Below are 12,898 nucleotides of genomic sequence, written 5' to 3'. Positions count from 1 at the left end.
TGTTAAAATCTTGCTAAAATGATTATATATTAAATGTTTTCATATAAATTCTTTTACTTTTTTAACACACAAGTAAATAAATAAATAAATTAATAATTATTATATATAATTTATAATATATATATGTATATTGTTTTATTCCAGAACTTTTGTATTTTTTTTTTCTGAAATTTTTTAATCTGATTCTATTTCTTCAACAATATGGAAAAATATAATTAGCAAGCGACAATTATATTCTTATAAACTTTGATTCAATTCGATTCTTGTTTATTCCCCCTTCGTTCGGTTATCATCGGTGCGTTGCACCGCTTTCGTCGCGCGTCTTCGGCTATTTTCATTGATCTCCGGTTCTCAGTTCCCAGTTCCCAGGACGCGTTTGCGCGCCGACATGTGATCGTGTAAAATAATAGTGCACATCGTGGCTAATACACGGTTGTGATTCTTTGGTTGCGCCGAAGTCTCGTGATAGTTTGTTGTCACCGGCATTGCGATTCATCCTTATTTTTGTTCGTAGACAGTTTACCTGAAATTCAATTTAGCGCGATTGCTATTGACGGTGATATCGTCGCGTTTGTCGTCATCGTAATTGACAGCATCACTGCCGCCTATCATTGTTGTCATTATTATTGTCATCGTTGAAACTAAATTAAAGAAGTGTGACGTTACATCACGTTCCCATTCGCAGCAACAGTGGCTGAAGCGGCCGTTACTCTCTCTTTTCCTCTTTTCTTCTCTACCTTTTCGTCCTTTCTTTTTCTCTTTTTCTCTTGGGAACCATTATGATCCCATATACCACGTGCTTGTCTTTTGGTGGTCGTCGCGACGTCCGCGGCTGGGTAGTTCTGTATGACGAAGTCTCTTTCTACTCGGTAAGTTGCTAAGTATCACGCAAACATAAGCATTCAAATGTATACATTTATACAAGTTTACATTGCTATGATCCATATTCAAGGCCATTTTTATGCATAAACTTACGTCCAATAGAAATAAACGAGTATCATAAAAAAACACATATGGTTTCATCGCGTCTCCTTCAGAAAATTTGATGAATGACTGACTCAAATATTTGTTTGAATAAAGGATGAAAAATTCTAAATATCTTGCAAATAAGTCTTTATTTTTGAATAATTTATATTATTTTTGTACATGCGTATATATTGTCTATAAAAATTAATTTGTGTATATGTATATAAATTGCACTAATTCCATTTTTTTTTTAAAGTACGACTCTATTTAATTTGAAAAATTGATAGATGTTGAATGTTTTTTTTTTTTTTTGTGTATTTACAGATACACACGCGCACATACACACATATACATACATACATATATACATACATATATGTATACAATACGCATGCATATATGCATATGCTTCCAAGATTTGAATATTCAATTAATTTAATTATTTTGTTGAAAAAATTTATTTCAATACATGAAATATTTAAAGCAGGGCATCTGTCTGTATAATTATTATTTTTAATATTAGGTTTAGTATTTGTTGTAGAGTTCTTGCAAAAAGTGACTGAATTAAAAATACTAATATTTATATTTTAAAGTATAAAGTAAATCATGTACATATATAAACAAAACAGTAAATATTCTTATAATATATTTTTCATATAATATATTTTTATTAATTTATTATTAATTTATTTACATTATTTGCTATCATTTTCGATTTTTCTAATATTCTCAACGGAGAATAAAATTTTGAAATTTTTGTGTAAAAATTTTGAACATGAATATTCGTTGTATGAAACTTTAAAAAAATAATATGTGAAAAAAATAATATATGAATATATTATATAAATATGAATATTTCGACATCAAAGATATGCATATATATATCTTCAAACTCCAATTATTTACGAAAAATTAATCTGTGACTTATATAATAAAACTTTGCATAAATTATTTTAAATATTTAAAGAGTATGTGTATTTGATCACTTTTACAAAAAAAAAAGTTGAGATCTTTTTGATCAATCTTTTTTCTTTACTATACGTAACAACGTTATGTTTTCATAAAAGCACATGTAAAAACTTCTACTTCTCATTAGGATAAATTTTGATCTACATTTGGAATTGCTGTCAAATTTTTATGTCACTTTTAAATGTAATATAAAATAGTCTCTAACTTTTCGTAATTTTTTCATTATTTTTAAGATGATACATAAAGATGGGTATACACTTATCGAACGAACGGCGAATGCGAACTGTTCGTTATTATCATTCAGCAGATATATACGCCAAAACGAATACGAACGGTTCAAAACGTTTCACAACACGTTCGCATTCGCTGTTCGTTCGCTAAGTGTATATCCACCTTAAGACTTCTACAAAGTCTTTCGGACAAACATATCTTGGTTTGACGGAAAATTTTCTTTTTTCTGTTCCCCATAAATCTCTTTCAGAAACAATAAAGATTTAGGGAAGCGGGAGGAATCGTTCATTAAAATAAAAATCTCAAAATACGGTTCATTTAATTACTTGGTATCTCCAAGGAAAATTTGTGCGCACACAACCATTCAGTTTAAAAGAAAAATTGATTTTCTTTAAAACTGACGCATACCATCCGCATCTGGCTTATTAGACCGGGAAATTTTTATTTGTGTTTTACATGAAAACCTTACTAATTTCTTAATTATAAAGATTTGACAAAAATATATTTCTGTGGGGAAAATATTCATTATTAATTATATATCTAACCAATGAGATTGCATAGAGGATATGTAGAGTTATTCAAGCTATTTCTGTATTCATAATAAAATATTGTAATTATGTTAACTTAAATAAAATATTACTTGTACGTAACATAATGCAAGTCAATTCTAGTGTCTAATAAATTTCGCAACTTAAAAGTCATTTTTAGAAGAAATCTGAAAATATAAGAAATTTGTTATATTGTATATAGTATTGTATATTTATCGATTATTTTATACATACATTTCAAAAAATAATAAAAATCCTAAGGATATAATTGAGATATTACATTAATGGGTTTAATTATTAAAAGTATTTATTTTATTAATTTTGATCTTTCTCTGCCACTCTGCCTATGCTCCCAATAATAATGTTGCGAAAGAAGACTATATGAAAATTTTACATATCTCCTTTCTTAGGGCCGAATGCCAATTTTCTTTTTTTTCTTTTCTAATCTGTAATTTTTAGAAAATAAAATTATTTTTGGAAAAAATAAAAAACTGAATTACTCTCTCTCTCTCTCTCTCTCTCTCTCTTTCTCTCTTTCTCAGTGGATAAAGCGAGCGTCTGATAATCGGTAGATCCGAGTTTGATATCAACTTACATGCTACCTCGTAGATTAAGATTATATTTGAGAATGAAATTTATAATATCTTCTCGTAAAAATAAAACTAATTAGTACAAAGAACACACATTTTTACAATACATAAGAAAATATGAAGCTATTGAACTCTTTAAAGGACGGAAATCTCCAATAAAAAATACTTTTAATTTTATCAACAAAATATCATTTGAAGCGTTATCGGCGGATACATGAACTACATCAAGATAAGCGATAAGAGTTAGTGTAGCAGCAGCAGAAGTAAGAACGGAAGACAGAGCATGGACTTCAAACCCAGTGGTAGCGGCAAAAGAAACGGAATGCGGAGCAACAGCGGCAGCTTCAGGAAGAGTGATATAGGAGCAGCAGTAGGTGGAACGAGATGAGAAACAGTAATAGAAAAGACAAGATGTAAAACAGCGGCAACTGCAAGAATAGTGGCAGTGGTGATCGCAAGAGTAGCGATAACAGCGGTCGCACATTCTTCATTTAAGAAAATATTAAACAGGAAATCATCTCCATTAATATAGCAGTAAAACGGAAAATTAATTTATAATAATATGAGGAAACTTATATAAATGTATAAATAAACAATTATTTTTTGAAAGAGATACTTACGTCTCTCTCTTTCTCCCCTTTTCTCCCTCCTTTTCGCCTTTAATCCTCCCTCTCTTTTTCATGCTCTTTTCCCTTCCTCTCTCTTTTGATCATTTATCGTTGCACTGAAATCTATAAATAGCGATTCGAAAATTATATTAATAGAAATGTTGATACGCAAAATTTGTTTAGTAGAAAGAAATTTACCTCTCCAAAGATCAAGCAGAAAATATTACATCAATATAGAGTTTAATTTTCAACTAGTTGCTACCCATGAAAGATTTTTATTGTAGCTTGAGTTTTGGACGCCAATATTAGCAGCATGAATAGAGTTTAGTTGATCTTTATACAGGATGTAAATACAAATTGAAAATGAAAATAAAGAAAGAATGAATATTTTGCCCGTTCGTAGTTAGTTAATCTTTATCGTCTTTTTATCGTAGGGCCGCCTATTGTAGGGTGCAAGCGCGTCGCATGAGCGAAAATATTTCTATTGTGCACAATATCATGATAGCAAAGATTTTTATACTTCTAAAGAACGCATTAAAGCAAATTATCGAATTTTTTCTGCATTTTAAGGTAGTTTATGATGAAAGAAATATTATATTATATATATATATATATATATATATATATATACTCGTTACTGATTTTAAAAAGTAACGCGTTACCGTTACCGTTACTTGGAAAGTAACGATTCGTTACTTTTTCGTTATGTTTTTGTTTTCTGTAATGCTAAAATAAGCTATTAGATTATTAGATTATAAAATTATTTAATAATCAATATTAAATATAATAATTTATGTTACAATAAAAAACTCTAAATTAGTCTTTATATATATAGCAAGCGTTTTTTATATTAAACTTATTTAATGATTCTAATTTTTTATGTTAATATCTTTACTTTTTAATACACCTATCTTTATAGGAATTTAAATTGTAATTTATAAATTTCAATTTTGTCGAAAATTTTTATCAAACATTGTTTTTAAATATTGATAAGAGAAATATTGACATTATTAAGAGTGTATCCCAATATTCACTGTCAGTATTATAAAATCTATAATATACGTTACTATAGATTTTCAGTACTGGCAGTGACTATCAGAATGCAACCTATGATAGAAGACTACAAAATATTTTTCAAAAACATTACATCTATACTATTGAATAGATATAAGATAATAAAGAACCAAAAAATAACGATGAAAGTAACGGTTACTGTAAAAATGTAACGATGTTACCGTTACCGTTACAAAATAGAAAAAAGTAACGATCGTTACCGAAAAAAAAGTAACTCTAACGGTAACGACGTTACAAGTAACGCGTTACTTCCCAACCCTGATTCTATACACATCTATTACAAGAACGAAAAACCCATATCTTTATCCATCAAACGATTTTTCTATCTCAAGTATCTATTCTAGTCATTCGTTCATTCGTTTTTTCACAATAAATATATATCCTTATATCTTGTATAAACACTTTTTCAAAAATTGTCAATTATCTCTGTCGTTATTTTTAAATATTTATTATATTATAATTTTTCGTGTATACATGCGAATGAATAAAATACATATCACAATATGTATGTGTATACAATACGCGTGAACAAATCGCGACATTTTATACTTCATTTAAAAATTCTTTACACATATATTTTTCAAAATATAATTTATAATCAAAATATATATAATATACAAAGACTCTCGAGGAGCAAATAATGAATGAAGTACAATATATTGTACTTTTTAACTAAGAAATTAAAAATAACTCACAACAATTTTAATAAATTAAAGATCATAAAAATAATACACATTAATTAAAAAGTCGTGAATCGCACAAAAAGTAAAAACGCAAAATATAAAAAAAAAAGCAAACGCTCCTGTTCGAGACTGGACTCTTCGCAGTGGTATAATATTATAAAATTGTAAAATAGAAACAGTCAAGAAGTAAAAAAAAAAATGATTGATCGTAATGCTTGTGAATCACTCCCAAAAGTACGTCAACGAAAATCAAAATTTTCTCTATTCAAAATCGATAATATAATCTAGTATCTATAATAAATGTCTTATGATCACGAAATCGTTTATAGATTGTAAAAATTTGCGGAGCAGGTCCGTCATCCTTCCATGTGTAAATGCGTGTGCGTTCGCCTCGTTTGCCTCGCATCGTGCTTTACGAGAGAGTAGGGAGAGATGTGTTATTGATCCTGGCCTCCTCACGCGCCGGTGCTCTCCCTCTACACGACGATGGTAACGCATCAAATACCAGCTTTCCGCGGCAAGAGCTCGCGACATAGTGAGAGTCTCTCTCGTTGGCAGCCCTTGTCGCGTAATATATAGTGACGATGAACGGCTAAGAGGGAGAGAAAATCGCCGGGTAGCAGCGTGGCTGCGCGGCGAGCGGTGCCGAAGAGCCGAAGCGAAGAGCACCGACGTAGCCGAACGCAACCGAGGTCGCGAACGTCGACCGAGCGAGTCTCTCGATCTCTCTCTCTCTCTCTCTCTCTCTCTTCCTCTCTCTTATACGCGCGTTCTCTTTTCACTCGACGCTCAGCTCCAATATTGTCAGTGTATGCACATCGGCCGGCCGGCGTGCATAGTCTCTGTTAATAGCGTTGTGTTTTTGGAGCGAATGATTTTCGCGTAGAATATCACTTTTCTATTGTGCTATTTTTATCAACATATATACTGTGCGTGCCAAATTTAACGATCAGACGACGTCGTGCTCGTGCCTTGAGCAGCGCCGGGCCCCAGGGCCCGGTCGCTCTTATTTCCGACCAGATCGAACCCCGGGAAGCACGCAGTGATGGAGCTCGCAGGCTCGTCTCAAAGAAGAACCGACCGCGATCTCTGTACGAGCGTTAACTATCGACAACAGTTTGCCTTATTAATAGTCATTGCGAGTCATTGTACAAGAGGCACTACCTCTATCGACGGAGGTACATCTTTGAAAAAAATAGGAACGAGATAGAATACTAGAAAAGAAAAAAGGAGGAAGTGAGAGAGAGAGAGAGAAAGAGAAAGAGATAGCGAGAAAGAGAGAGGAGAGATAGAGAAAGATATACAATACGTCATCGTATCAAAGGGTCAAGTCGTGTCGAAATAGTATTGCGAGACAGCAAGTTGAAAATCCTGGATAGAGCAATTTGAGAGTATTACAACGAGCAATAAAAAACACGAGCAATTATAGATTCGATTGTTACGTACGGTATTGATATAAAATATATTAGTAAAATACATAGTACACTTTATTTAGTTATCACTCTTTAATGATTTGCTAGTTGCGTTATAATTATTCTTATACAGGACGCAATTATATATAGAAATGAGAGTTAATCATAAATAAAGAAATAGAGAAAGTATATATATATATATATATATATATATATATATATATATATATATATATACAAATCATTAATATAACGTTATTCCAACGATATTCAATAATATGTAATGTTATTAAGTATGTAGGTTTTAACGTTGTAATCAACGTTATTATGAAAAAACTTTTACATCGATTTTAAGATTTTAATAAGGTTTGAAATGGGAGTATTTTAATATTGCAAATAATGTTGCGCAAACGTTGTTCTTACACAGAGAAAAATGTTTCCTTTCGGATTTAATACGTTTTGTTTTAACAAGTTAGAGAAATTTAATCAATGGAATGGTCCAGCCAAACTAATGTTTGAATTAACAAATATGATTTTGTTTGACTTTTAAAAAAACGTATGTGTTTACTCTTTTAATAAAATATTTTTGGAAAAAATTTTTCTTTTCTTCTTTGACTTAAACAATTATATTATTCTTTCCAATAATTTTGTTTTGTCTCCTTAAAATAACATTCTTGTTTTATTTAAAAAATTCATCATGTTGCTTTAAACAATTTAGATTAAGCTTAGAACAAGTTAGATAAAGCTAGATTGCCTATTACACAGACTGCATCTTTCTAATCAAGTCTTTACGGCTTCTTGACGGGCCATGGCCTATAGAAAAACTTAACTTCATCATTTATTCGGACAATTTCTGTTCGAATCGAACATGTATTTGTCCAATTTTCTAAAAATTAATTGAATATCTAAATTCCCCTTTATTGAAATCATATCAAAAATTAAATTGATAGAAATAGTTGTTACAATGTTATTAGCCGCATTTTGCAGGCTCTGTATACATGCGTGACAAAAACTTGAATACCAGACAGTAAAAATAGCGCGTTGCATAGCGGTAAGCGAATGAACTACACTATTTCCAATAATAGTTAATTTTGTAATATTTCTTTCTCACAATTTAAAATTTCAGAATAATACAAAAAAAAGAACATTGTAACAACACAAAATCATTATCTCGCTTTAACAGTATTTTAAAAATAAAATTTGTAAATTAAAACTATATATTGCAGCTATGTTGAACTTACTGCAAATAAACGTGTTAAAATAACATTGAAAAAATATTTTCAAATAATGTTTTGAAAATGTTTTTATATTTTTATACTAAAAAAATACTATCTTACAAAATAATATATTTAAAATATTTATAAAACATTATCAAAGAGAGAAAGTTACAAAAATTTACACAAAATTTATATGTCAAAATATTGATTTAATGTGCTGTATTTCTAAAATCTATGCACTTAATTTCTATTGCAAATTGACGATGTGATGATATTTTGTCATTGGGAAAAATTGTGCTTGTCCAGTACAACCCGACAAAAGCAAAGAAATTTCGAAGATATCAACATTTTCTAATTATTAAAACAATAAAGTATAATCTATAGAACTTTAATAAATGCATTATATAATAATTTATAAATTATTATTGTTCTTATGTTTACAAATTTTTTTAAATTAAACGAGAGAAAATTATAAGATTTTTTAACGGCAACTTTAATCGTAAAGTTCTTAAAATTGTGACATGATGGAGCAATTTGGAAACTAGAATTGTATTTAGCATAAAAAACAAGAAATAACTCTTGTTTTTGTGTTTTTTTTTTGGTTTGATTAACTATATTATATCAAATACAAAGCGAGTATATGAATTAAAAATGTATTATGACTAACAATAAATTAGTACACTCATGATATATTACAAAGTAATCAAAATGCGGATATATTAAAGTTTATAATATTTACATAGAAACTGGCATTATAAAAAACTTTTTATATATTTTTTAGTTATTATACAATATTCTCTGTTGATATTGCTCTGTATGTTATTAATATGTTTTGTTCCATGATAATATTGAAGAAACCATTATGCCCAACACTTTGACAGATTACTAAAGGTATTACATAATCTCCTAATTGAATTTGATTGATATTGCTAATATCCAGCATGAAACATTTTCTGCCTACACAATTTATAAAGAGTGACAAAAAGAGAGAAAAGGGGAGAGTAAAAGACAGACGGAGAGAGGAAAAAGAGAAAAGGCAATCGTTAACAAAGCAATCGTAAAGATATCATTTTTATTATGTTATTGCGCATTAATGAAAATCATTCTTTGCTATTTTTCTCGACAAACTATGATTTTTTACAAATTGCTATTGAATAAGATTGGAGGAATATATTGTAAAAATAAAAATCAAAATAACACACACACACAAGAAAGAAGAGTTTTTTTACAGAGTAATGTTACGATTTTATTAAAATAAATATTATTTGTTAATGTTTATCTACGTTCATAATATTTCATTATGATTCAGCGCCATTCATATATATCATGTATTTATAACTCAATTAGTTTGTAATTCTCAATCGTGACATTCGAGCAACTCCATTAATTTCTTATTCGATTTTTTTTAAATAAAATTGTTTTTTCTCAATTAAATTTTATATGTACTATAATTTTGAATATTATACCCATATATCTGAAAACAAATGATAATGCTCTTAATGCCTGATTACGATTTAGTCCATTATCATAATTATGTATATATTCGTATTACGTAAATAATATATCGTGGCATTATATTACAATAATTTCATTAATTTTTTATAAAAATTATTTTATAATAATCGAACTGTAATGTAACATAAATGTACATAATTTTATCTGCTTAAAAAATAAACTGATAATATCCAATTAAGATTTTTATTAATACGATTGCATTTATGCTCATAGTATCATGATACTTAAACATCATAATATAATAATTACTTACAATAATTTCTTTTCATCACTTGTAAATTGCATTATGCGAGGACAAATTTGTCTCTTTCGATTATACATAGATACATCAATTACATATGGATGGTCTCATTCTCATCGCTTATTTATCGAATCGTATATTTTTCGAGCATTATTTTCTATAATATATATTTCACGAGTTTTAAAACAAATCATATTAGATGTTAAATATTTAATATTAAGTGTTCTCTTTTTATCTTTTTTCCTATCTTCCTTATTGTTCTTTTTCTCTCCCATCTTCTTCCGCTCAATAATACTTTTCTTTATTTTTTCTTTCTCTTTTTTTTGGGGGGTGGCAGGAATTATTTCAAACATACACACACACAATTTAGATTGCATCTATTAAAAAGAATGATACATCAAATACTTTCAAAATTGAGTTTTTCATGAGATATAGAAAGGATCAATATTGTTAAAAATGTAATATTTTTTTTTCTGTCTTTTGTTAATAGTAAATTATTTTATATTATTTTAAATATATGTTTATTATAATTTTATGTTTAAATCATATTTGTTAAGTATTTTGTTTATAATAGTTTTTACATATATTATTATATTATATTTATTACATTATCTTTAATGCGCATATAAATATATTATAGCTTTGATTATTATAATCTTCTTTTATGTATTTATTTATAGAGAATAATAAATTAGTTTTCCTTTTTCTTTTATTTTTTTTTTAATGCAAAATATGGTTTTATTTGGCTACTTTAATCAAATTAAATTTTGTTGATTTTACATCAGATTTTATTATATTTTTATTAATTTTATATATATTTCAGAGTGTTCTTTCGCATAATGATTTCTTACACGCGAGATATATTGCTGCACGCTATGTGCAAGAATCATTAGATGATCCCTCTTATCTTTATATATTGTTTTAAGAAGTTATAATAGGTTTATTTTTTAATTTTATGCAATATTCTAAAACAAATTTTCGAAGTGTATATTGAAGTATATATTGTACTTTGCTCTCTTTTCTCTTTCCAATTCTCGCTTCCTATTTGCGATTACTCAATTTCTGGTTTACCTTTCAACGACCTCCCCATTAACACTATCATCTAGGTTCTAGGTGATACACAGTGTTAATATAGTGTTGTTATTGAGAGTGCGGATTATTGAAATAGAATAGGCGCGATAACCAGCCGCGAGCTCGACGAAAATTAGGGACATGAGAATGTACATTGAAGGGGACATGATGATGTGAGAAGAAACCGTGGATGAGAAGGAAAAGTGGATTCTAAGACGAAGACATTTAGATAGGAAAAGTATATAGAAACGGATACGCGAAGCTGGCGACCCACGCTCGTGACAGTGGCTCTCGTGGGTCTCGGACCCGCTGCAGGGCCAATGGTGGGTCACTTTCCAGTCGTGGTAGCGCTACGGGGATGCAGTGCGGCCTGTGTGCTGTTGTCGCCGGCTTGTTTCGCCGAGCCATGTGCATCGCAGGTAGCCGTCGCGGCTCTGGGGAGTCTTGTTATCAGGAGCTGGCCATGGATGTGCAAGAGAGACGTCATTCGCAGATGGAGCACGCGGAGACCGAACTCATGAAAGCGAGCGAAATCGCGCAGAGAGTGAAAAATGTCATTCAGATGGAAGAGGTGAGAGATTAGTTGCTTTCAAGACGTTCATTTGTTTCGTGCTCAAGAAAATAAAGGAGATAAAGAAGGAGAGATTAGCGAATTCTTTTTTTTCTTATTTAACGAATTTTTCTAAACTTGACTATTATGTGTAAAATATATGTATCCTAATTGTGGGATCTAAATGTATCCAAAGCATTATTTTTTATTTGCATTTTGAAAATATATGAATATTCAAAGAGTGTTCACAAGTGTGGGATGACCTTTTACTAAGGTTAACTATAAAATAATATTGACCACATTAAAAAAGGGATACGTTCCAGACAGCACAAGGACGTCAAAAATATCTTTAGGACGTCCAAAGGGCATCCAGGACATACATGTAGAATATCCTGAGGATATCCCGTTTTAATCCTCGGATCTTCTCTGGATGTCCTGAGGAAGAGTAAATGATAGCCGAATATTAACCTCTGGAGAGTCCAGGGAGATCCTGTGGAATATCCTAAAGATTTCTATAGGATATGTTAGGGATATTTTTCGTACGTTTCAAGGAGCAAATTTTAAAATTTTAATATAAATTAAGATTGTGTTCTGTTATTTACTGCTAATACTAAAGATCTAATATTAAAAATAGTTCACGTTGTTTAATATTTGAGGCTTTCATGCTGTACATGAATATTTTAGATTTGGCTTCCGGGTTTGAGACACGTGTAATATTTTCTAAACAATCCAATATTTGAATTCCCTATGTTGGGATTGCATCAGAAATTGAACTGATAGAAAATAATTACATTTGTAATTTTCTGTTAGTTGCTCTCTGCAAGCTTTATATAATTCTCATGACCAAATCTCAAATATGAGTTCGCGCGTCGCATAGCGGTAAACAAATGAACTAGCGGTTGAATACTATTTTTTGTAAACTTTTTGGAATGTTGCGAATAGTAACATTTCTCATGAAATATTAAATAAATAACAATTTTGGATATATGAAAATGCATCAAAATGCGCATCAAATTCAATTATTAATATTAAACGAAATTAATGTTAACAATTAATTGCACATGTATATGTCCTCTGGAAATCCAAAAGACATCCAGGGGTTATGCAGTGGACATTTATAGGACATTAATACTTATTATAATATTTAAGATTTCTAAATTAAATAGCCGACACAAAATTAAATTTTTATAAATATATTTATAATAATATCTTAAAACATCCTA

General features: G+C 29.6%; 1 protein-coding gene across 13 annotated transcripts in view; it reads left to right on the top strand.

The window, feature by feature from the left end:
* Window positions 1–370: 370 nt before the first annotated feature.
* Window positions 371–12,898, top strand: part of LOC138939671 (uncharacterized) — a 35,200-nt gene continuing 22,672 nt past the window's right edge. For 2 of the 13 annotated variants that reach the window (XM_070307704.1, XM_070307695.1), the window contains exons 1-2: window positions 6,333–6,847; window positions 11,161–11,696. In XM_070307704.1, coding sequence (XP_070163805.1) covers window positions 11,484–11,696 — 213 coding nt within the window. In that variant the 5' untranslated portion in view covers window positions 6,333–6,847; window positions 11,161–11,483. Of the gene's footprint in view, window positions 870–6,332; window positions 6,848–7,077; window positions 7,117–9,152; window positions 9,190–11,160; window positions 11,697–12,898 lie in introns of those variants that run through there. The other 11 variants (XM_070307700.1, XM_070307705.1, XM_070307699.1 and 8 more) reach the window with 11 other exon arrangements.

Source organism: Polyergus mexicanus, unplaced genomic scaffold (assembly GCF_030449975.1).
Source record: "Polyergus mexicanus isolate NDT 795.1 unplaced genomic scaffold, iyPolMexi1.0 SCAF_15, whole genome shotgun sequence".
NCBI classification, from domain to species: Eukaryota; Metazoa; Arthropoda; class Insecta; order Hymenoptera; family Formicidae; genus Polyergus; species Polyergus mexicanus.
This window is presented reverse-complemented; position numbering and strand designations above follow the sequence as displayed.